The sequence below is a fragment of the Protomyctophum parallelum genome, assembly GCF_964188405.1.
Source record: "Protomyctophum parallelum genome assembly, chromosome: 17".
In the NCBI taxonomy this organism is placed as follows: Eukaryota; Metazoa; Chordata; class Actinopteri; order Myctophiformes; family Myctophidae; genus Protomyctophum; species Protomyctophum parallelum.
The window spans coordinates 30,035,506-30,061,090 of NC_139719.1; the positions used below are offsets into that span (position 1 = coordinate 30,035,506).

Here is a 25,585-nt window from a genome sequence, read left to right on the forward strand (position 1 = left end):
AGATATAACTGTTTGGTGTTACAAAGGGAGAGGAGGAGTTTATGTTTTTATCCGGCCAAGGAAATAACATTCATTTCATTGAATGAACACACATTCTTTTACATAGTGAAGATGGGTTACAGCCCAACATTACAACTAAGGCAGTCTAGAGGATTTGTCTTTGGAAAATGAGGTTAGTAGTGGGTAAACAAACGAGGTCTGACCTGTCTAGTCTGGGAACAAGGGGTCGGGGTCAGCTAAATGTGTAAAACCTTGTCTAGGTGCTGACTGACTGACCCAAGTACCTGGTTTCACTGAGCTTGAAGGACATGCCATTCAATGAACCTGCTGCCCTCATAAAGTTTTTAAAATGAGTAATAGATCTTTCAAAGTGCTTCAAAAAAGTGTATTAATTTAATGTGACTGTGATTATGTGCAACATTTGTTTTAAACTAATTTAGTGATTTTAAATGTTTTTGCTTCATTTTGTTATTATAGGTAAAAAATAGATATTTCCAGACACTGAAGATCTAGCCATGTCTGCTGCCAAATCCCGTAGCAGAGCACATGGCACAAAACCGAAAACACAAGCTGGAAAAGAAGAAATTCAGCAACAGAAACATGGAACAAAGAATGTCTCAAAAGCACCTAAACCTTCTTCCAAAGTTCATTCTGGTAAACCAAAAAGTAGGGGGAATTCACCCATTCCGGATCAGGATGAAGCCAAAGGTAGGGGGAATTCACCCATTCCGGATAAGAAAGATGAAGCCAAAGATAAAGTTAAGAATATAAAGGAAGAAAATAATAACAGAAGAATAGTGCAAGAAAAGAAACCACACAAAAAAACAGGGAAGCAATTGGCAAATGACCGAACTGTGCACAGCAAAGTACAACCCCATAGTAAGAATAGCAATTCTTCAGAATATAAGAGAACCAAACTCCAACCAACCCCCAAAACCACTCCAACAAAGTCAAGGAGGATCAATAGAACCCCAGCCAAGACTGTGAACAAGAGAAGTGGCAGGGTGACAGGGTCCTCAGAAACTGAGGAGGACGAAGAGGAGAAATCTGAGAGTGACGCAGGAAGCTCTGCGGAGGAGCACGAAGAGGGTGAAAGTAAAGATGAGAAGGAGGAGGAGGAGCCGGCATGTAATGAGACTGCTCAGACGCAGGGGAGCAAGACCAGCAGTGAGGAGGAGGCTGAGGTGTCAGACACACAGGGAGACACAGAGAGAGGGATGGAAGAATCAGCGGCAGAGGAGGAATCGGTGAAAGAACTCTCAGATGAAGATGTGACCAACAGTGAACCGGAGGAAGTACCTGCCACCACTGAAGAGGAAGAAGAGGAGGTCATAAGGTCAGAGGCAACTGACAGTGATGGGGGTGGAGAAAAGGAGATAACTAAAGGAAAACGGTGTCGACGGTCTGCCACTGATAAAACTGGCGGAAATAGGCGACTCAGACATAGGGCAAGTTCCTCTGGGACTGCTCAAGGGGGCAAACAAAAGATGTTTAAAAAAACAAAGGAAGATAAGCGAGCCGAGAAGGCTGAAAAACAAAGGGCCAAGGCGGAGAAAAAGGAGGCGGAAAAGGAAGCAAAGCAAAAAGCGAAGGAAGAAAAAAAGAACAAAAAGAAGTTGCAAAAAGAGGAAAAAGACTGCACTGTTCAAAAGGAGGTGCAGCCTCTGGTAATGGCCTCTCTAGCCAAGGTTGACACAGCAAAAGGGAAGGCCCAGCTGCTTCAGTTAGCCAACAAAACCAAGAATGTAAATGAAAAGAATGCGCCATTAGAAGATGTGGATGAAGAAGAACAGGATGCTACTCCCACGGCATCCAAAGCTGCCATAGGCCAGCGAATGATGCTTCTCAAAGTCAGAGGTAAAAGCCCCAAAGACAGCCCAGGGCCCGAACCAATGAAAGAGGAGCAACGGGATGCAGGAAGTCATGCCAAAGGCCGTGCCCAGAGTCTACTTCTGGGAAAGGCAAAGATGGCCTCTATTCAAAGTAGGACCAATAAGACATCAGAGAAGCCTGTTGAGGAAGCATCAGAGAGTGAGACTGCAGATGTAGGGTCAAACAATCCCAAGGAAAGTCTGATAACACGAAGAAAAAGTGTAACAACACTTGGCCGGGTGTCCTGCTGGATGCAAAAGAAAATGCCAAAGGGCTTAAATCTGAGGAAAAGGGTGTCAAATTGCACCAGAGCCATTGGGATCTCCCACTGGCTCTCGCTCCGAGCCCTTAAAAAGAAAGATGTGGGGAAAAAATCCAAGGGCAACTTCCTCAAGAACAGGTTGGCTATGAGAGTTGCCACAAAAAGTGACCTGGTAAGCAAGAAGAGCAAGGGCCCCTCTGAGAAGAGTGCTAAAGAAACACCCATATCCCAGGGGAAGGCAGAAGAGGAATTAGACGAGGCAGCTCCAGCTTCAGAGAAAGAGGCGGAAGCTAAATATGCTGTGGTGCTCCCCAGAATGAACAAACTGGGCCTAGGAAAGGTAGCCCAGAAAACCCAGGCAGCATCTAGCTCAACAAGCAGCACCACCACCTCAGAACCCAAACCCCCGAAACCAGGTGCCAGGCTCGTATTGCCGGTCAAACCGGACCTCGGACTCCTCAAAGCCGTCAAGAAACGCACGCCAGCGTTATCAACATCGGTTGGGGAAGCGGAAAGGAGTCCTGGGCCCACTGCCAGTGCAGTGGCACCGGGGGGATCGTCTGACACAGAGGACCGAAACAGGAAGACTGCCCTGCATAGTCAAAATGGTGTCAGCGTGCTCCAGGCTGCTAGGGGGAAATTGGGCACCTCCCAGATCAACCTGACAAAGATGGCCCTCTCTGGGGGAGGGGTCAGCGGTGGAGCCAGAACACCAGACCCAGAGAAGGAGCCTGTGCCTAGGATACCCAGGTCCACTGACACGCCCATTCAGAATGGTGAGCCAGGAAGGCCGGTGTCGGGGAGGAGGACCTTCTATGAGGAGGATGCAGACAGGGAGGTGGCCCACCTGATGGGTGACAGGGGACAATACACTACACAGGTGCACTGGGCTGGGAATGCACGGATGAGTGGAGACCCTCAGGTAGGCATCAACCTAATAATCATTTATGTTTAGTAGAGTAGAATCTCATTCTGTGAAATGCCAGTAGATAAGTGAGATGTTTTCTTCGTGTTGTGTTAATTTTACATTTATTTCCACCAGTGAAGAGCTTTCTAAAAAATAGTTTGTCACACAAGCTTCAGTGATTTTATGACCACATTCTCCTCCTGGTTGTGGTTCAGGACTGGCTGCGTGCTGAGCACCTGCTGCCCCACCAGACGGTGGAGAAGCTGACCAAAAGAACAGTGTATGACGACGAGGGCCAGGCCCAAACGGTCCCGGCCCACAACGGCAGAGGCCCATGGGAGTCAGAGGACCCTACCCAGGACATGCTGGAGAGTCGCCTCTACAGCACACAAGTACTGATGCTGCATGAGTTTAGAGGCCTGGCACAATGATTACATAATTGCCTAATTCAATTGTTTGGGGGGGAAAGATATATACAAAAAATGATTAAATGTGCTTAAAACTATGTGATTTCTTTGTATATTTAAGTTGTTTGTCATATCTGCCCTGTGCAATTTGTGATTACGAAGACTCAAAGGCAAACCGAAATACAAATTGTAACGTTACAATGTTCAATGAAAGAAAACACAATTTAATCTTTAATCGCAATTATTTGTGTGACAATTAATCGTCAATTTAAAATTGTATGCATGAGAATGGACCTTGGATTGCACGTTCACCCTCTTAAAACTGCTCCATTAGTTAAATGCTGTGAAAATGTATTCAAAATGTAATCGTAAAAAATAGGGATGCATGATATAATCTGTAGCATAATCTGAATTGACCATATCATACAAATGCCATATCGGTATCAGAACGGCTTCAAATTAATCCAGATTATTTAATCGGTTTTCACCAGCAAAAGAGAAAATTCATCAATGAGTTCAATATAAATCAAAATAATTCCCAGTACCTCTAGTCTAGAACAAAAGTCAAATGATGTAAAATCTTAAGTAAAAATAAACGTTCTACATTACTCATCTCATTGAGTAGTCCTTCAGTTGTGAAAACAGACACTTGCAAAAGAGTATAGGCTATTTATTGATTGATTGTATAATATCAGAAACGGTCCGAATCTCTATCGGCAGATATGACCCTGCAAATAATCGAAGATCGGATATCGGTCATAATTTCATAATCGTGCACCTCTAGTAAAAATTACTCTAAATTACATACCATAGCAAAGTTTTGTTCTCCTTCAAACCATTTTAATTGCAGGTGAACTCATTTATGGTGATGTCTACCGGTTTGAGTTTCAGCATCATCATTATTTCTACATCATCACTTATGGCCAGTGTTTATTGTAGGCTAGAGGACATAAAGGACTGCTACTGGTTAATTTATTTCCCAGTACAAAAGAGCATACAACACACTCTAGCATGCTGCTATGAGATTGCACTATATCAGCTATCACACGGCTCCACCACTGCAGGTGGATTGGTTACCTGCCGCCGGGAAACGTTATGAGTGGACCATTTATCCCTAAACTCTAACGGAGAAACATCAAGCCAAATGCAATGCTGATCGCACAAAGAGCTTTTTGCTGTAACTAAGCTTTACTTGTTTTTTTTAGAAAGCTATCAATATTCCAATGTTCGCTAAACAGGAAGGTGAATAGGTAATGAGGGTGAACACACCATGTCTATTGTACTTCCTGCCTGGTTGTGTTCATCTTGTTTACTCTTACCTTTCCTCTCTCAGGTGAAGATGCCAGGGAGTGACAGAGCAGTGGAGGTGGACGAGGTAGAGGATCTCTCCCAACTTGAGTGAGTCGCACGCACGCGCGCGCACACACACACACACACACACACACACACACACACACACACACACACACACACACACACACACACACACACACACACACACACACACACACACACACACACACACACACACACACACACACACACACACACACACACACACACACACACACACACACACACACACACACACACACACACACACACACACACACTCACTCACAAAAAACACGTGTAAACAAAAACACATATGCACATTGCACATGCTCACACCCTCATACACAGACAATATATAAACATATGCCACAGTATAAACATAAACACAAATGTCTGACCACTGGTCCATCACTGTGCTCTGTCCTCAGAGAAGTGTCTGAGAGTTCAGTGCTTCTGAATCTGAAGAAGAGGTTTCATCGAGACTGTATTTATGTCAGTTAAGTGTCCTCATCCTCACTGACTGCTTACCTCATCCTGTGACATTCCTTCAATAAAATCTATGTCCTCGTCCTTTCCCTGATGAAATGACTATACCATCTGTTATATCCCTTGAGATCTGTTGTACGTACCAATATGTTGCGCCAATATCCCTGTTGACTGGCTGTATCACATTCCCCTTCTCCTGTCACTCTCAGACATACATAGGGAATATGTTGATGTCGGTGAACCCCTTCAAGCCTCTTGGTATCTACACAGAGGAGCTGAGACAGCGGTACCAAGGCAAAGAGCAGCAGCGCAACCCACCGTGAGCATATAAGTCCTTCTCTCTGTTATAAGCTGTGAAGTGTCTTAGCTGCTGGACATGGCTACACTGAAGAATGAATGCTTTGCTCCTCAAGATTGATTTAGAGGGTGGAATTGGGTGCAAGGCTGAGATTTTTGGTTGTAGTGACATACAAGTTCCTAATGTATCTGCATTCCTGTCTAATCTTTTGAGATGCAGCCTTTTCTAGGTGCTCTAATTAATTATTGCTTTGTGTTGTGTCCAGGAGGACTATACAAGGGTGACAATTTAGGATGGGAAATGGGCTGGGTTGTAGGGCAGGGGTGAGTGATGGGAGACATATTTTTCTTCCTGTTTTCTTTCTTTTTCTTTTTATCCACTCAATGTTGCACTACTACAAAAATACACTTTAAAAGTGCTGTAATTTATAAACTTGTTTTATTAAAACAAAAACTTCTTAGTTAAAAACGTAAAGCTTTATATTCCGATATATCATTGCGTTAGCAATAATATCTGGCCCGGCAAATCAATTTAATTTACGACATCTGACTGACTGTACCACATGTAGGCTATAATATCCAAATAGATTTAACCCCCACCTGAAGAAAGGTAATTACTTGCGCAAGCAGAGCGCGCAAGTAATGATTTCGCCCGGTCTTCGTTCACCGTGACAGCCAACCCGCCATTTGACGTGTATGCAAAAAAAACAGCAAATCCGTGCCTGGTTTGCTGGGACCAGATTACATAAATGACCATATGTCATCATTTAGAGCTAGTCATACGTATACTATATACATAATCAGTAAAATAAAATAGCAAATTGTGCCTGATCTGCTGGGACCAGAGTACGTGGTGTGTATATGTATGACTAGCTCTCAATGATGACGTAAGAAATATGGTCATTTGTGTAATCTGGTCCCAGCAAACCAGGCACAAATCTGCTGTTTTATTTGCATACGCATCAAATGGCGGGTTGGCTGTCACGGTTTTTGGCGCAAAGTAACCACAGTATACCGCTAATCAACTTACAACTACATACTCTATATAGTATATGTATATGTATATGTATGTCTTACGTCATCATTTAGAGCTAGTCATACGTATACTATATACATAATCAGTAAAATAAAATGGCAAATTGTGCCTGATCTGCTGGGACCAGAGTACGTGGTGTGTATATGTATGACTAGCTCTCAATGATGACGTAAGAAATATGGTCATTTGTGTAATCTGGTCCCAGCAAACCAGGCACAAATCTGCTGTTTTATTTGCATACGCATCAAATGGTGGGTTGGCTGTCACGTTTTTTGGCGCAAAGTAACCACAGTATACCGCTAATCAACTTACAACTACGTACTCTATATAGTATATGTATACGTATGTCTTACGTCATCATTTAGAGCTAGTCATACGTATACTATATACATAATCAGTAAAATAAAATGGCAAATTGTGCCTGATCTGCTGGGACCAGAGTACGGGGTGTGTATATGTATGACTAGCTCTCAATGATGACGTAAGAAATATGGTCATTTGTGTAATCTGGTCCTAGCAAACCAGGCACAAATCTTCTGTTTTATTTGCATACGCATCAAATGGCGGGTTGGCTGTCACGGTTTTTGGCGCAAAGTAACCACAGTATACCGCTAATCAACTTACAACTACGTACTCTATATAGTGTATATGTGTACGTATGTCTTATGTCATCATTTAGAGCTAGTCATACGTATACTATATACATAATCAGTAAAATAAAATAGCAAATTGTGCCTGATCTGCTGGGACCAGAGTACGTGGTGTGTGTATATGTATTATTACAGAAATTAAAGTTAGAGACACATATTACTCTGATCATGATTTAGTATTAATATCACTATAGTCCAAGATGAAATACATTTAAAACAATTGACAATTTACAATAAATAATAAAATAATTATACTGTATAATATATTTTAATTCAGTTTATATACCTTTTTTTCATCACATATCAATGATTTATTTTTCTTTGAAAAACTAAAAAGGGATCTAGAATATATCTACATCAATAAAACTGTATTTCTTATATAGATAGAAACTTGAACCATACTTAATAATACTAGGTGTTTATATGCATAAAGTAGCCAGGTAGCAAATAGTTACACCTAATAATTATACATTTCAAACGTTCCTTCACAGATATACTGAGATTTGACAGTTTACAGCGGTCGAAAGTACTTGCGCGCTCTGCTTGCGCACTAGTTGGCCATTTATGGCCTACTAGTGTGCAACAAGCAAGTATGCACTTGACAGAGTGCAGTTCTAGTTATACTTGTATTCATGTTGAGAGGGCAGGCAGTGGCACATGAATCAGGCCGTTTGGGATACTGTGGCACTGAACCCCACCTCATCTTTCCAATATTTTTTCAATATTCTGTTTTCACTTTGGATGGAAATAAAAACTGTTTCACATGCCTTGAACAATGCAAATTTCTCTCTGTATCTAAGAAGAGACCTTGAACAATTTGACTGTCTCTGTCTCCAGATAAAAGTAACTAAAAAGCGCCACATTCAAGGATGTTCCCTGCACAAAATTATTACATAGGCATTTCTATACAATGTGATTACACACATCTATCAGTATAGTTATACCACACAAATTGTAAACGTTTATAGCAATATAGCCTGGCTTTTATTAAGTGGTCTGTTATAAGTTCCAGGCAGTTCTTAAATTAGTCAGTGGATTATGTTCTGGCCTGCCATCTAATGGCTTAGAAACAAATTGTCCTGAGGTCATTTGCCGACCTCTGTGTCTCCAGCAATTCAATAAACAGAAAATACATTTTCAGCCTCTCAATTTCTTTAGAGAACCAATTTATCAGTTTCAAATGTATAGTGCCCCAGTTCCATTTTTGTCTGCTCATATTTTGTTTCACCACTTCTAATTGTGCACTTGTTTATCCTGTATCCTGAGTTCTCTCTCATGATTGGATTAAATTGGTATCCAAACCTGATTTTCTTTTTAATAAAGAGTTTAATTGTCAATGGTTTGTAATGGAGCTTAACAAGATTTTACAAAATAAAGAACTGAAGGTCAATATACACACCCATATTAATATATTATATATTAAGTTAAAATTAGAATAATAGCATTATTAGCATACCAACATCAACATTTACTTGTTAGCATTGCAAACCTATTAGCTTTGCAACATGAGTGTGCAGCATGAATTAACTAGAAAATAAATTGTACTGATCATAAATTAACTAGAAAATAAATCACTTGGCATGAAATAACTAGAAGGAAAGAAAATCACGGCAAATAGGTACATTATACATTTCATATTCTATCATAACAATCAGTGAATTTACATTCTACTCATTCACACATGTTTATCCACCCATGGAAGCTCAGTGGAAACCTGCAGTCAAAGACCTTTAGCAATGCCCATTGCCTGACCAACTGACCAATAATCTCTAGCCAAATACCTCCAGCTTGCCTGCCTGAAGAAACAATGACGAATTCAGTAGCCCACATTAGCAATGTCAACTTAGATTCCAAAAGTCTCTCCTACCGCCATTGCCATAACTATTGTGGGTGTTTCACTTTACGTTTTTTCTTCTACAGTCATGTGTATGCCATGGCTGATGCAGCCTTCAACCATTCCCAGAACTCCACTGAAGAACATTGCATTGTTGTAAGGTATTGTGTTTGTGGAGAATCCATATTTGCATTTTAAAAATATTCTTGAAACATATTATTGTGCCATGTTGTAGGTCTCTATGGTCAGGCTGATATAAATCAGGCTTTCTTTGCAGTGGTCAGAGTGGTTCAGGGAAGACTGAAGCTACCAAGCTGATCGTTCACTACCTCAGCTCCATGTACCAGGGCAGAAATGACAACCTGCGACAGGTACACTTACAGTATAGGACAGCTCCTTATAAGTATAACACCTCTTAATCCCCACACAATTCCCAAACCAAGTATTATAATGCATTAGAGATTATCTTTATTTTTAAATGTGCTTGAATAGTGTTACCACCTTTTTTTCCCGCTCTACTAGCCCATGGAGGTTCTTCCTATACTGGACAGTTTTGGAAATGCCAAGACCATCCTGAACAACAACTCCAGCCGCTTTGGCAAATTCCTCCATGTCCACATTCTCCAGTAAGTCCACCCACACTCCCCTATCCTATGCCTTTGTGTATTTTGTTATATTTCACCTGTTTATTGATGTACTGTAGATTACATTTGATCCTTTAGTCGCTCCCTCTGAAGACATTGCTTGTGGTTGTATTATGTGCGGACTGAGTGTCTCCTCCTGTCTTGTCATTGGTCAACTAGTGGGGTCGTTGTAGGGACCTCATTGTCAAAATATCTCCTTGAGAAGTCCAGGGTTGTCTTTCAGGTAAAGACATCGAGTGAGGTGTGCAGTGTCCTCAAAATAGCTATTGTGGATGAAATGCTGTGCAAGTGATGCGGGAAGTAGGTATGGAATCAACCGATGACACTAACTAGGCCTTGTCTCTCTTTTTTTTTGTAGGCCAAAGAGGAGAGAAACTACCATGTGTTCTATGAACTGCTGGCTGGTATGAACGAGTGGGATAAACAGGAAGTCTATTTGCAGGGAGCAGAGACCTACTACTACCTCAACCAGGTTTCTCTTTGCTTGCTTCCTCTTCTTTTCTTCATCGCCGTATTTACCCCCCCTCTCTCTTGCAAAGGATCTCTCACAATGTGCATTGTTGTCTCTGTCAGGGTGGTGCCTGTGAGTTAAAGGGGAAGCAGGATAAGCAAGACTTCCAGCTCTTGGTCCAATGTTTTGAGACAATCGGTCTCCACGCCGACCAAATTTCCACCATCTGGGCCATCCTGTCTGCCATCCTCCAGCTAGGCAACATCTGCTTCAGTTCATACGAGGTGTGTGTATACATATACATAGCGTGTGTGTGTGTGTGTGTGTGTGTGTGTGTGTGTGTGTGTGTGTGTGTGTGTGTGTGTGTGTGTGTGTGTGTGTGTGTGTGTGTGTGTGTGTGTGTGTGTGTGTGTGTGTGTGTGTGTGTGTGTGTGTGTGTGTGTGTGTGTGTGTGTGTGTGTGTGTGCGCGCGCGTGTGTGTGCGTGCATGCGTGAAATAAACCAGTGTCATCGTTTTCAGAGTGAGTCGTTTGAGGTCGCTCGTATCTTCAGCGAGGCTGAGGCCAGGAGAGTTGGCTCCTTGCTGCAGATCTCCTCAGAGGCTCTGCAGACAGTCATCACACACCGTGTCACAGTCAGTTGCTTTCTGCTATAGACCTACTGTATACAGTACATTTTCCCTAGCCAACAGTCCTGTTTCTCCCTGTGTGCTGATCATCGTTCTGTTCCATAGGAGACTACTTATGACAGGATCTACTGCCCTCTGTCTGTGGAAAGTGCCATAGAATCCAGGTATGAACAATTGTTGCATAAAATTGGCCTCATCATTTGCTCGTATAGTGATTATTCCTGGAAAAAGAAGTAGAGAGGTTTTGTGGAACAGCTACATTTAAAAACAAATGTCACCCGACTCTCCTCACTGAAAAGCTTTTCTCCATTTCTCTGCAGAGATGCCATTGCCAAGGCCCTGTATTCTGTGCTGTTTGACTGGCTATTAGAACAGATCAATGATTGGCTGAGCCCTACGGAGATGGACAGCACAGTGGGAATAGTGGACATATATGGCTTTGAGGTTGGTACCTTGTCTGAGATGAAATACTCTGCATCTCCGTCTGAAATATAAAGTGTGAATCATGGCATGTCATCTCTGGTGTTGTTGTAGGACCTCGGAGTAAACAGCTTTGAGCAGTTTTGCATCAATTTTGCTAATGAGCAGCTGCAGCACTTTGTCAACTTGGCCGTGATCTCTCAAGAGCAGGTCAGTGAAACGGGGTCAACCTCTATACTGACCTCCAGGCATCTTACATTTGTTTGTTTCCCAGACACTGGGTTGCATGTATTTTTTTGCATTGCGTTACGAAATTACGTCACGTGGCAGCCAAGTCTATGGACTTTTAATGTTTGTTTAGGGTACCGGTAGTTATAATGTAATCTTTTGCCAGCCAAGTCTATGGACTTGGTTTGTTTAGGGCAGTAAATAACAGTATTAGACGTCATCTCGCTGATATAAAATACATCTTGTCTTGTGATACATGTATTTACGTTACGTTACCTAAAAATCTCGGCACCCCTCACTTCAATGACAAAAGATAGCAGGAAAATAGCATGGGCTAAAACGTTTGGGAACCACTTTTTGAGGGCTATCAATGTAGATGTTTGTCTTACACAAACATTACATTCCCATTGACAATGGGAATTTAATGAGACTTTAATGAGACTTTTACTTCACAGACATAGTGTCTGAGCAAATAGGCATAGTGTCTATTTTACGTCATCATGATGATGTACGATGATAAGAGCGCCCCTCACTTCACACAGGTGTGATTAAAAAAAATATATATATATATATATATATATATATAACGTAATGTATACAAATAACCTTGTGTGTGTTTGTTTTGTCCAGGAGGAGTACAGTGCAGAGCAGATCCAGTGGTATCCTATGGCGCTCCAGAACTTTCACTCATGTTTGGACATAATCTCCGCCAAGCCACACGGCATCCTCCGCATACTGGATGACCAGACCTGCCTCCCACAGGTACAGTACATGGAGACATACTGTACCCCACACATATACAGTACACACTCATGGACAAACTGCATTTTTGAACTCTCTCTCTCTCTCCCCAACAGTCCACTGACCACACCTTCCTTCAGAAGTGCCACTATCACCATGGCAACAGCCCCTACTATGCCAAACCAAAGATTCCGCTGCCAGTCTTCACTCTTTATCACTATGCCGGTTCTGTCACCTATCAGGTATGACGACACGCTGATATCAACCCATTAAGACCTGAGCTGAGGCCCATTCTACAAACGCCTTCTAAATCACTAGTTCTCAGACCGTTTCATGTCAAGGACCCCCAACATGATATTTATTTGGAACCCCAGAAGAGAAGATTTGTGTAAAAAGAAATGTGTGTGAAGTGAAGGGGGCCTTTGGGGTCATGCACAAAGTCGATAGACTAAGACTAGGCTGCCACATGACGTCACGGGGGGCATGAATAAGACAAAACATAAAAAATCCATAGACTTGGCTGCCACAGGACATCATGAAGGGCACATTCAAAGCCCGGCTATTTGTAAATAGACCAGCAAGATCCGTTGCTCTACCCTTGTCCCCCATATATGGGGACTAGGTTGGTGGAGGGTGTGTAGAGCCCAGGATCACATTAAATGATTGACACAGGGGTGAAAAATGGGTTACAAAATCGTGGGATAAAAAATATCACAACATGTCATGAGTTTTTGTCCAGCTTGTTGTCAAGCTTGGACATCTATTATTTATGACATCTATCTATTATGTCCAGGATAGAACTTTTTCCAAAATATCTTCAATAATATGTGAATATTTGTGAACAACATGAATGAATATTATTTGGGGGTCCCTGGTAGAAAATATTTTCAGATATGGGTTTGTGGCCAAATAAATATGAATTTGGTCTTTGAGGTGACCATGTTTGCTGGTGCACCTGATGAAGCTCTATAGTGACCCCTCCTGGTTGGTCAGGGCACCTGTTCACCGCTGCAACAAGGACGGAATCTGGGGAAGATAGTGAAACTCCTTTCCTAGATAGTGAAAGTCCTTGCTGTCAGTGTCAGGTGGGAAGAAGCAGCTATAATGACCCCATGTGTATCCGAGGAGGCATGCAGTTGTCTCTACACCCTCTCCAGGTCAACATTAGGGGGCTTGGCAGCAACAAAGTCTGCATAAAAATCTCTCTGTCCCCAGGTCCATAATTTCATAAACAAGAACCATGACCATTTCCGTGCAGAGGTGTTGGAGTTGTTCGCCAGGAGCAGGCTGAAGGTGAAAGAAAAAAAACAACACAACCTACCCACACATTGTTAGTGTTCCCTAAATATGATGGACATGAGAACAGTGCTGCCAGCTCACGCTACTGCTACTGTACTTTAGTTAGTCACTTACTGAATATCGTATCGTTGCCTTGTACGGCATGTCCAAAACAGTTATTTTTCCCATAATGGAATGATTTATTTATTTATTTATTTGGCAATTTTTGCTACTTTTATGTGACAATGTACTTTCCCGAAGTAAGGCATTAATTTACAAGAAAAATAAACATAAAAGGTGAAATATGCAGATCCAAGATTTCTGCAAGAAAAATAAACATAAAAGGTGAAATATGCAGATCCAAGATTTCTGCCCAAGCCCTATGTTGATAATTGGTTCATTCCTCGGCTGTGTCCCAGATGGTCTCCGAGCTGTTCCAGAAGGTTCAGGACGCCTACGTTCAGCAGAGGGAGCTGGGTGGTAGGAGAGGAAAGGGCCTCCGTCACCAGCCTTGGACTGTCTCCTCACATTTCCAACAGTCGCTCGCCGAACTCATAACACGCCTGGAAAGGTACATGGATGGATCACCATGCAATGACTCACTCCCACTCCCATCATCTAATGCAGTTTCACTTTTACTCTTGAGGGGGGATATTAAACCTGCTGGAAATGTAAAACAAGATAATTAATGAACCCTAGTGTTCATGTTCTTCTGAATTTGGACAGAGGTGAACATTTGGTGAAAATAGACGAACATAATGCTTTTTTTAATTTGGCTGTTTTATTTTAGAATTAACCTGTGTTTCTTTCTTCATTTTGTTCCCTCTGTGCCTCTAGGTGTAAAACCACGTTTGTCCGTTGCGTCAAGCCAAACTACGTAAAGGTATTTGTCACACGGACGTTAACCTATAAGGTAACATTTGGAAATAACTATTCAGTCAAACATGTTTGACCTGCATCAGGGCCTGTCACAATAATTACATAATCACCAATTTTTCATAATAGAATCATTTCCATTCATTTGAATAAATTAATTAATGTGTTGAAACATTTTCATTGGAAAAAAAAAGACATTTGTTCTCCAGACTGCACAACGCCTTGTGATACGTACTGTGTGTGTGTGTGTGTGTGTGTGTGTGTGTGTGTGTGTGACTGTGTGTGTGACTGTGTGTGTGACTGTGTGTGTGTATGCGCACGCTTACATCAGCTCCCTGGCATCTTCGATTTGGATTATGTGCTGGACCAGCTGAGGCATGCTGGAATGCTGGAGACAATTCACATCAGGAAAGAAGGATACCCTGTCCGTCTCCAATACTCCTACTTCATGGAGAGGTGCTGAGCAGCACACACGCACGCATACTCACACACATGTACAGTACACACACACACACACACACACACACACACACACACACACACACACACACACACACACACACACACACACACACACACACACACACACACACACACACACACACACACACACAGTACAAATCATCTGTATTTATTTATTGTGTAAATGAGTGTAAAAATAAAATTGAGGATTTTGTTGTATCTTCGTATCTTCTCTAGTCGAGTACCTGGTTTCATATTTCCCTTCACGTCTTATTCTCTGTTCACTTTTTCCCTGTCTTTCTCTGTCTCTCCCCCCCCCCCCCCTCTGTGTGTCAGGTATGGAGTACTGTTGGCGCAGCGCTCCACCCAGGCTACAGACAGGGACCAGACGGTGTCTCTGTTGCGGATGATGGAGGCGGAGGATGGACAGTATCAGCTGGGACTCACCAAGGTATCATCCACGTGAGCTTGTAGATCGGCTATTTTTAAATGGCCGAAATGGATATAGGGCTGAAGTGTTCTGTGATAATAATCGAAAATCTACAAACTGACTAGTAACTAAAGTTTTCAACTAACAGTAATGTAACTCTTGAGAGCGTAAAATGAGGTTTAATTTTCCGCTCTCAAGAGTTAAAGATCTATAAGGGTCCATTTGGTTACCAACTCTCCATCATTTATCTGGGGGCCACCTGGAACCCCCTCAGGGGCGGCAGTAGCTCAGGGTTAGAGTGACCGGAAGGCTCCCCCAGAGTTATTGTCGAAGTGTTCTTGAGCAAGACTCTGAACCCCTAATTGCTCCCGATGTGTAGGTTGGTGCCTTGCATGGTTTCCTCCGGGCATCGGTGTGGGAATGTAATGCACAATCTCTGTAAAGCGCCTTGGATAAAGGCCCTATATAACATTTACCATTTACCGACCATTGGTGGTTACACCGCTGCCTGTGTTTTGTTTTGTGTGTTTTACCAGGTGTTCATGAAGGAGCTTCTGTACCAGCGTGTGGACGACAAATGGAGCAGCACACAGACCTGGGCAGCCGTCACCATCCAGCGCAACATCAGGGGCTTCATCTGCAGGAGGAACTTCAGGTTCTTCAAGCAGAAGGCCATCGTCATCCAGAGCCACATACGAGGACACCAGGCCAGGTAGGCAAGCCCAAGGGAGCGTGACTGTGACTGTGTGTGTGTGTGCACGAGAAGAGGTGATGAAGCACAGAAACACATGTCAAGAGAGAGAGAGTCGGGTTTCATCTGAAATGAGGTCACTGTCTGAGTGAGCAGTGACGTTCAATATGTTCCTAGGTGACCGATGCCCCCTGTCTTCTGCAGGAAGCACTACAAGCGCTTGAGGCAGTCCATTACTCAGTTTTGGGCGGTCATGATGATAACGAGGAACACCATCAACAGACGTCATTGGAGGAAGGTACATATGCACGCACATAAACACACATAAACAAACACCCAATGGGAGAAAGAGAGCGAGACTGAAGGACACACAGAAAGAAAGATCCTGACTTGGTTTCTTGGCAACCATTTTGTTTAGTGACTTTATAGTACTATAAATCCCTGCCCTGACCTCTCTTGTGCAATAAAAGCAGCGTTGGAAGAACTACAGTATATTGAAGATGTAACTTGAAAATTACTCCCATCCCTGTTATCCACACCCTAAAAACCCACCTCCTACGTGTATTGTATTGTCAGATCTCTACTTCGATGTGTTTGTCACCCATAATTTACAGTTACATAATTATATCCAGTTGTATTAACAAGTCTTGTTCTCTTTTATGCCAGGCAGACTTTGAACTTTGCCATTGTTGTCAGTGGGACTGTTTATAATGTTAAAAGTGATCCATTTGTTTAAGTTGTAGGGTTGGACGAATGTGTTGATGTTGAATGTATTGAATTCCACACCCTTTTTGTGATTCTGTGAGGTTTAGAAATTATTTCTAGGTGCCACAAGTTGGGTTGACATACTGTACACCTTTGGGTGTCACAAGTCTAAAGGTCGGCAACAAGCCATTCAATGCATTTGTCACAGTGGCCACATGTACGAGTGTTGCTCGTACATTTGCTATACAATCATCTTTAACTACAGGATGTATGTACAGATCATAAAGAATGATGTTGTTAACTCTGTAAGGAAGAGTTTTTAATTAAAGCTCTTGAATGAAAGCGGTTGAAATGTTCCTCATGCCACGTGCTATTCTGATAGGTGTCTGTGCCTATTAGGTGATAGACATTGTAGGGCCACAACAGTGAAATCAAGCTAGTTTTTCTTGTCAATTTGTAGATAGGGTTAGGGTTAGGATAGGGTTAACTTTCCGGAGAAAGTTACAGGAGTGCATATGGTGTTTGATTTGAACTTTAAGCTTATCATAAAAAAACAAGAATATATTTTTAGCCAACATCATTGACTGTCTTCCTTCCTATGTTCAAAGACTTCTTGATAAACAAAGCCTTTCAGTTTGGGGCGTGAGCGGAGTGACAGTCCATTATTAGACACATCCTCCTGAAATCTGTAACGCCACCCTCTACGTCTCATTTCCCATAATCATCATCCTTTATCTGTTTGGTCAACATATTCTGCTACACATTAACCCTCTAAGACCCAGCGTTGCTTTTTAGCAACACATTTATTTTATTTTATTACTAAATTACTAAACTTTTTTCACCTAAACGTCATCAGTGATGTTCATTGCAATGCCATTTCAATGCCATTGGTCATGATATTTGCATATAAATACCCCCCACAGAGGCTGAAATTCACACAAATAAAAGATGTCTGGACATTTTTTAACCTAAGACTTTTGACCTTTACCCTAATAAAAGTAGGTAAAATAATTGTAATATATGTTTTTTTGTGATCATTAGAATGTCTAGAACATGTTTTATTCATTATTGTGAAAGATATCCCCAAAATGTAAATTATTAATTTATTATATTATTATATAATTATTATAAATTTTTCATCAAACTTTATTTTTTAACATATTTTTTAGTCTTAGTCCTAGTAATACAAAGTAGTAGTAAGGTTGAAATCTATTTTTTGCAAGTAGAAATTAATGCGGGTGTTAGAGGGTTAAGCCACACCTACCGGGTACAGTACAGGGCACGCGCGCACACGTGCATGGCACGCACACATACATGTTTGTATTACGATTCTTCTGAAAACATCCACATTTTAGGATGGCAATTTTATAAATGGCTTTTTCACATTTTTGACCCCAACCCTGAAGCTGAAAATAGCCGATCTACAAGCTCATAACACGTCGCAGCACGACAAATAGATCTGGCATAATAATTCTGTCCCTAATCAACTTGAACCTTTTCCTAATTACAAACATATCTGTAAAACTATTTTTGCATCATAAAGGAACCATTCATATTTATCAGATTCTACTATAATTATGGGGACATTTGGCCCTCACAAATATAGTAATAATATATATAGTAAATATATAATATAGTAAATAGTAAGTGTATACACACACACACACACACACACAGTCACACACACACACACACACACACACACACACACACACACACACACCACACACATGCGTGCGCACGCACGCGCGCACACTCACTTCTGTGCACACCTTCAACCACACTCTGTCTCGGACTTCAACCTCTATTACTGAAATTAGAGGCGGCAGGGCATCTCTCCTTCCGTCTACTGAAACCTTTCCTCTCAGACTTAGTTCCAACCCAGATGCACTGACAGGTAGGCTTTCTCATTCTTCTGAACATTTTGCGTTAGCTTTGTAGCAAAGATGTTATTACTTCACCATTGTTGTTTAATCAGTCTGGTGTGGAACCCATTGCAGAATGAATAATTGTCAAGGGAGATGCATTTCGGTGTTAGATTTCAAAACAGCATAGAGTCAGGTTATATTTCTTGACCTGTGCTTGTCTGTCGTTCTCGGCCCCTTCTCTTTTTAATTGGCTCTCGGCTAAATAGAATGTTGGATCGGTGTATTATTTTGTGTTTCCAATCCCACGGTGTCATTTATTGTGTGTTTTATTACCGGCACAGCAATTGGAGTTATTGTTTTATTATAGGGTTGGACTATGGACAGTGTAGTTGTCAATCTGCTGCTCACAGAGAGCAAAGACTATTGAAGTTTAAGTTACTTCATATTATGATTCAAAGCTCTTGCCTACTATGAATATATATTTTTTAAATGAGGGGTTGAATTCTCACAGTAAAGATTTCATACAGTATAAACACAATTTATACTGAGACATATATTGTGTGTTTTATATTGTGTGTCCTTTTATGATGAATTCCTGTTCTGTTCTTTGGCTATATAGAAGTGTCTATTTGTACGTCTCTAAATGTTTTGATGAATTGAACAAGGTGGACCCTCTTGTAAACAAGTGTAATGCTTTATTGGGTCGTCCACTCACAGTTAACAGTCTTTGTATTGAGTTGTGCTTGAAATGTACTGTAATTCTGCAAACTGTTATGATGATGATTAGTCATCTTATATTTGATTTAAATCCTTTCAGGAAGTGGTGGGGTTGGGCATGGCCTACTGTGTCCTCTTTGTTTGCACGAACCCCATTTCCTGAAAGATGTCATCATCATTATGTACTGTTAATATAATATGACATCATATAATATGAAAGGATTATATCGATATGTGGACAAAATGACCTGACGATCAACAGTAAAACATTTCACCGTCCAGAATGTCAAATTGCTGATGAAGATCTAGTGAGATTGAAACATTAAACAGCCATACAAAACTGTTGAGCTGCCTGAGAACCAGCTGTGCAGATAAAATGTTTACATCAACTGTTATGTGCTTAGCGCACACCAATGTGTGTCCTGCAGTGTCCACTTTATCTTGCAATGTGAAGCATCACCAGCTCTAAATTGCTGTAGCCTATGTAAAGGAAACACCTTATTTCCAAGCTGTAAACCTCCTGATAAAAGGCTCTCTTTCTGGACTCTTGTAACTGTGACCAGTACTGGAGGTGGGGCCACGAGCACATGGGTGGCACAGGCCTATATAACAAGATGTGTTGCTAAGAATAGCATTCCTGATGTAGAAATGAAGGAGTGCTGAGTGTTTGCTTGTGGTCCCAGGATAAAAGAAGCTCACTCACCTGAGGGTGTTTACAGTGTACAGTATAATAAGAGTTTATTAATTACTGGACCACAGGGAAGGTAAACCTCTAAATTCTGAAGCTGTGGACAATTATGGATTCTGATTTGTTTCTCTGTGATATTGTGTATTCTTTTGTCAGATTGTAGTGTTCTATTTAACCAGAATTCCTACCTGCGGATTCATCTCTTGTATGAATATCCGGCAAGTTAGATAAGAGCACTATGATTGACAAGATGATAGACTGGCCAAGCAGTGTGATCGATCTACTCACCAAGGAGTGTGTGTGTGATTGATCGACTGACCTGCTTTCACTTCCAGGAAAACAAAGAGCGAAACAAAGTAAAGGCTGCCACCAAGGCTGAGTCTGTCTCCCCTGGAATGGTAAGTTTGATTATTAATCTGACACTGATTCCATATGATAAAAACATCTATTCAACAACATACAGTTCTTCTACTATAGTAGTTCTTCAGAAACAAGCCCACTGTGTTCATCCTGCTAGGATGTGGGGATGCTGGAGATCCCGGCGGAGTTATCAGCCAGACTTCGCAGTGGGGAAGGTCAGCATGACGCATTCAGATTACAATATATGATTCAATTGTATTTGATAAAACTACACACACACACATCACATGAAATGTATGAATACTATGGTAGTCCATCACTGAGTCGTTGGTGTGTTATTGTTGTTCTTTGTGTCTCCACCAGGGCGGCAGCATGCTTCAGGGGTCACAGAGGTAGCGCCCCCCCAGGTGAAGGCGGAGCACCAACTCTCCTTGCCAAAGGATATAGATAGATACCCATTCTCTCGCTATGCCAAATTCATACTGAAGGTAATCTACAACACACTGTATACCTACTGCTGTATACATGTATAATATGCTGACACTTTTGGTAGACGCTTGCCCAGTTTCCTATACTCCCTGATAAATGAGAAGATTAATTGAAATGTAAAATATATATAAAATAAAAAAGTAAATACTCAAATATTCAAAGGTACAAGTTCGGCCTGGCATAGGGAAAAGGGAGCTTGCAGATCGTCTATTTCCACTATACTTGAAATAGGGCTTAATCCATAATATATTTTTGTAAGTTTGGGTCCCTTCCTAGAAATGTATTGGAGTCAAAAGTACAATGTTTCTAATTCTAAAGGTCAAGTAAAGATACTTTATTTACTGTCTCACTGATGAGTTGTGTCTTTCTAAGGACACATGGTGCCAGCCTCAGGACCACCCCCTCCAGAGACCCCTGAGCCCTCTGGAGCCGGACGATGCACGCACCGCTCTGGACCTCTACAAACTAGTCAGTCTAGTGTGTGTGTGTGTGTGTGTGTGTGTGTGTGTGTGTGTGTGTGTGGGTGTGGGTGTGTCGGGTGTGGCTGTGGGTGTGGCACAGTGTGTTTTGCCTTTGAGTGACTTTCTATTTCAGAAGGGAATTAATTCAGTCTGTAAAGAGCCTTAGCCACTTGAATCCCAGCATCCCAATTCTGAGGGGGGATTTTACCAGAAACAACAGATTGAAAAGCTCGCAACGCATTGTGAGCTGCTTGTAGATCTGCTATTTCTGGTGAAGATAGTTGGAGTGTAGAAGGAAGCACCAGACCAAATAACTCGGTCCGTTTCACTAAGTAATTACGGTAGTATGGCGGGTTTATGTTGTTAAACTGCTCACACCGCCACGCAGACTGCGGCTTCAAATACTCTACGCTGAACACAATGTCTGACCGTATTGGAGTGTGGGAAGATGAACAGGGGAGGACGTTCTCTGTCACTGCACTATAGAGTACATTTTGAGTATCTGCCAATACCGATTTTTCCCGATCCGATATAGAACACTTATGCCATATCACAATCGTACAATATCCAACATCACAGACAGTCTAATATTATGATATGGATATAATATTGATACTAGGGATGTCCCGATCACGTTTTTTTTTCTCCTGATCCGATTCCAATCATGACGTGATCGGCCCCAATGTCCGATCACATGATCGGATCGGGACAATCGTATAGGCATAATTACTAAATTGGGTTAAACTTCTCTTTCCCATTTAGCACTTTCGTTTATATACGTATTGTGTTTTTCTTCTGCCCACTTTGTCAGGTGTTGCGATTTACAGGTGACTCCGACCTCAGTGACTGGCAGGAGTATATGTTAGGCAACTATATTGTGGAGAAAGGCCAAAGCCGCCCAGCCTTGAGGGATGAGATCCTGGCCCAGCTGGCCTACTGCACCTGGGACAGCAGAGAGGACGAGAGCAGCCTCAGAGGATGGCTGCTGCTTGCCTGCTGCCTCAGTGCGTTCACCCCCTCACCGACACTGGACAAACCCCTGCTGAAGTAGGTTGTTGTAGCCCTGGTTCGTCTAGACTGGTTAGGAAGCAGCTTACTTGACGCACAGACATGGCAACAGTTCAATTCTCTGTGTTGATAGGTTCCATTTGGACTATCTGAGTTACAAATGGTTGAATTCACTTTCATTTCATTCTACCATGACGAGATTGATGTGCTACTCCATCGTTTTGTTAACCATTTAATTTCAAACGACTAAGAATTACATAATTGTCCGAACACCCTGACTGGAATGAATAATTACAGTCACCCACATCTGTTAAAACACTTCCCTAACCCTACAGTATAAAGATAAAGAAAACTTTATTGTCCATTAAATTTAACATAAAATGGAAATTTGCCTTTGGCACACTGGCAGTCAGTATAGGACAAAAAAACATCATTACACAAATGCATTAAAATACTATATAAAATAGTAATTAAATGCATTCCCATAACACAGCAACAGTGATCATGCATGGGCTGTAGCGATTAGATGGTAGAGATATTTAATCATGTTCTTATTTAAAATGTCCACTGCACTTCGCCATGGCACTCTTAGCCTGATGATCCTGCCTGATGGTACGAGATCAAATGATACTTTGTAAAACAAATTGTGAAAACACAGATCTCCAAGCCAAGCGATGCAGCTTATTGTGAGCTTGTAGATCGCCTAAATACATGCCCAAAACAGGAACGCCAAATTGAAAGTGGTTAAAAAGTGAATGTGCTGGTGTTTTCCCTCTGTCCATTTTCCTTTCTAGGTATGTGTCAGACCGCAGTCCAGGCGAGTACCGCTCTCTGTGCCAACACAAGCTGCTGACCTCTCTCCAGCTGCCCGCCCCTGCTGCCCGCCTCTACCCCCCCACTCAGCTGGAGTGGACCACCAACAAGCGGAGGGGCAAGATGGTGCTGGATGTACACACCTTCAATGGTATTGAGACTTTATCTCTCTCTGTTCCTCTCTGTGACTGTTCTGTTCTGTTCTGTTCTGTTCTGCCTCTGGAGCCAGACTGATATACCAATTTAGCCAAAAGATGAGCGATTATTTGACGTTTTTGGATGACATCTGTAGCTGCAGTTATGCAGCCAATTTGTTCAGATTTTAACCACTTTCAACCTGGCATCCCCCTATAATATGTCATTATTGAACGGGGTTCTGGGGCTTTTTTTCCATATACAGTAAGTACATGTAGCCTACTGTATGTTCTCAAATAGAAACATTAATCAAACCAAAGTTTTTCAGATTAATTCGAAGATTATGCATATCGGTCAAAGCATCGGTAATCATGGTTTAGGTCTAGAACTCCAAAATCAGGATTGCATTCAGACCTTTAATTAATCTGGCATTGGTCAGGCTGCTCGTCAGAAAACCGTGCATGCGTGCGTGCGTGTGTGTGATATGTATGTGAGCGTTTATCAACGTGATGAAATGGTCCGACTCCTTTTTTTTTCAGATGAGAAGTTGACAGCTGAGGTGGAGTCCTGGACCACAGGAGAGCAGCTGGCGTCATGGCTTCTCCTTTTCAGGTAGCCATGTAACGTCTAAATGCAGATATTTGTGCCTGGCAATGTGACCACTGTCCTGCCTGCTTATCTCTTTAAAGGTTTAAAGGTGTGCCTATGACATTTTATTGCATCATTATAAATGATAAGCTCATGAGCACACAGATCAGCGAATCAGTCCTTTCATTGGTGAAAATAAAAACAAAGCTCATGTGTGTTTGTGTGTGTGTGTGTGTGTGTGCGTGCGTGTGTGTGTGTGTGTGTGTGTGTGTGTGTGTGTGTGTGTGTGTGTGTGTGTGTGTGTGTGTGTGTGTGTGTGTGTGTGTGTGTGTGTGTGTGTGTGTGTGTGTGTGTGTGTGTGTGTGTGTGTGCGTGCGTGCGTGTACACGCCTGTAGAGGCGTACCTGAGGGTCCACAGGGCTGGTCAGTGTCTCTGCTGGCTGACGAGGGCTGGTCAGACCTGGCTGGTTCTGACTTCGTCATGGACCTGCTGGCTGGTGCTGAGGCTGAAGTGGTGCCTCCACCAGGCACACCGTCCTCCCAGGCCTCTGACTACCTCTTCAATGGGGAGGGAGACAGGTAGAGCAAAGCCAACATCTACAGTGTATTTATACCCACAACCTTAGAATTATCTAATATGTAGTTGACTTATTTGATATTTTTCATCTTTTTGTCAATTTGACATATGTCAAATTGACAAACAGATGAAAAATATCACATATTATGTATTACATATAACATATTATGTTATCTTTAGCTTGTAACTTTGTTGTGCTCTTTTGAGGAAAGCTCTAAATCCAAACCAGGATGGGCTGCATATACCCTCTAGCCCACTAACTGGTTCCCAAACACAAATCTTTATGGGTCCCTTTATTTTTGTTTCCTACATTTTGTTTTTAATTATTATTATTTTAAAACATATTAAAAAAAAATTAAGCCAAAACAAAAAACTAATTCAATGATTTCTTCAGCAATTTCATGAAGAAATCAAAGATTTCTACAAGCTCACAACCACAGCACGAAGATCTGCTATTTTTAGTAGTTTGGGTCCCTGGCAAATGTCTCTTTTTTGGTCTTAAGCCTAAAGGTTTGGGAACCACTGCTCTACCCTATACTCTTTCCTTTGTTTTCTCCAGGATGGTAAATCGAGATCTGGACGGCTTCATCCCACCAGCCCCCTCTATGCAGGCTCCTGAGCTGCCTGCGTTTGACTCGGCCCCCTGGAGCAGAGATTACCCAGCAGAGGGTAGGCATTCATGTCATTTACACCCAAGCCACACCCAAAGTGTGCCTTGGGTGTACAGTATCAGGTCCTTGGATTTACTTTGTTCTTTTTCTTATTTCCGATCATGGATTTACTTTCACTTGGTAGTGTTCTTGCTTAATTAATTCACCCAGAGTGGCCGACTGGCTGGGTCAATAAGGAAGTAATTCTTTATTGATGGTTGATGGTTTCAGCCACTAATTTATTTAACCCTTGCGGCAACACTGGAGCCATCAGATCCTGTTGTGTAATATTTGTTCCGCTCCTCTGCTCCATGTTTCCAGGTCGCGGGCGACAGATGGACGCCTACCTAGATGACCTATTTGATCCCGTACTGGACCAAGGACCTCCAGTCAGTGTTTTAAAACCTCTCTTCCATTTATTTCATAATGTTATAGTTATATACTGTGCACTATAGTTGCATGTGTTCCTAGTTCCTACGCTCGCTTATACCTGAAATTGTCACACATGAGTTTCACAAAAGCACACATTGATCCTGTTACTAAACTCTTCTTCTTGTATAAGCTTGTTCCAATGGATTGTGTATCTCCATT

The 25,585-nt window shown here is 41.9% G+C and overlaps 1 protein-coding gene across 1 annotated transcript in view; it reads left to right on the forward strand.

Moving 5' to 3' along the window:
- Window positions 1-1,178: 1,178 nt before the first annotated feature.
- The window catches only part of myo15b (myosin XVB), a gene marked incomplete at its 3' end in the record, with an annotated part of 40,343 nt that continues 15,936 nt past the window's right edge, over window positions 1,179-25,585 (forward strand). Inside the window, exons 1-34 of the mRNA XM_083787561.1 lie at window positions 1,179-3,056; window positions 3,257-3,433; window positions 4,782-4,846; window positions 5,212-5,275; window positions 5,479-5,588; window positions 9,173-9,252; window positions 9,351-9,457; window positions 9,609-9,712; window positions 9,890-9,953; window positions 10,089-10,202; window positions 10,304-10,465; window positions 10,702-10,815; window positions 10,915-10,973; window positions 11,130-11,253; window positions 11,344-11,439; window positions 12,088-12,219; window positions 12,315-12,440; window positions 13,414-13,491; window positions 13,896-14,047; window positions 14,314-14,359; window positions 14,684-14,808; window positions 15,151-15,265; window positions 15,781-15,956; window positions 16,140-16,233; window positions 20,249-20,311; window positions 20,431-20,488; window positions 20,637-20,761; window positions 21,135-21,230; window positions 22,035-22,270; window positions 23,026-23,195; window positions 23,719-23,791; window positions 24,164-24,346; window positions 24,904-25,013; window positions 25,316-25,383. Coding sequence (XP_083643687.1) covers window positions 1,218-3,056; window positions 3,257-3,433; window positions 4,782-4,846; window positions 5,212-5,275; window positions 5,479-5,588; window positions 9,173-9,252; window positions 9,351-9,457; window positions 9,609-9,712; window positions 9,890-9,953; window positions 10,089-10,202; window positions 10,304-10,465; window positions 10,702-10,815; window positions 10,915-10,973; window positions 11,130-11,253; window positions 11,344-11,439; window positions 12,088-12,219; window positions 12,315-12,440; window positions 13,414-13,491; window positions 13,896-14,047; window positions 14,314-14,359; window positions 14,684-14,808; window positions 15,151-15,265; window positions 15,781-15,956; window positions 16,140-16,233; window positions 20,249-20,311; window positions 20,431-20,488; window positions 20,637-20,761; window positions 21,135-21,230; window positions 22,035-22,270; window positions 23,026-23,195; window positions 23,719-23,791; window positions 24,164-24,346; window positions 24,904-25,013; window positions 25,316-25,383 — 5,505 coding nt within the window. The 5' untranslated portion in view covers window positions 1,179-1,217. The remainder of the gene's footprint in view (window positions 3,057-3,256; window positions 3,434-4,781; window positions 4,847-5,211; window positions 5,276-5,478; window positions 5,589-9,172; window positions 9,253-9,350; window positions 9,458-9,608; window positions 9,713-9,889; window positions 9,954-10,088; window positions 10,203-10,303; window positions 10,466-10,701; window positions 10,816-10,914; window positions 10,974-11,129; window positions 11,254-11,343; window positions 11,440-12,087; window positions 12,220-12,314; window positions 12,441-13,413; window positions 13,492-13,895; window positions 14,048-14,313; window positions 14,360-14,683; window positions 14,809-15,150; window positions 15,266-15,780; window positions 15,957-16,139; window positions 16,234-20,248; window positions 20,312-20,430; window positions 20,489-20,636; window positions 20,762-21,134; window positions 21,231-22,034; window positions 22,271-23,025; window positions 23,196-23,718; window positions 23,792-24,163; window positions 24,347-24,903; window positions 25,014-25,315; window positions 25,384-25,585) is intronic.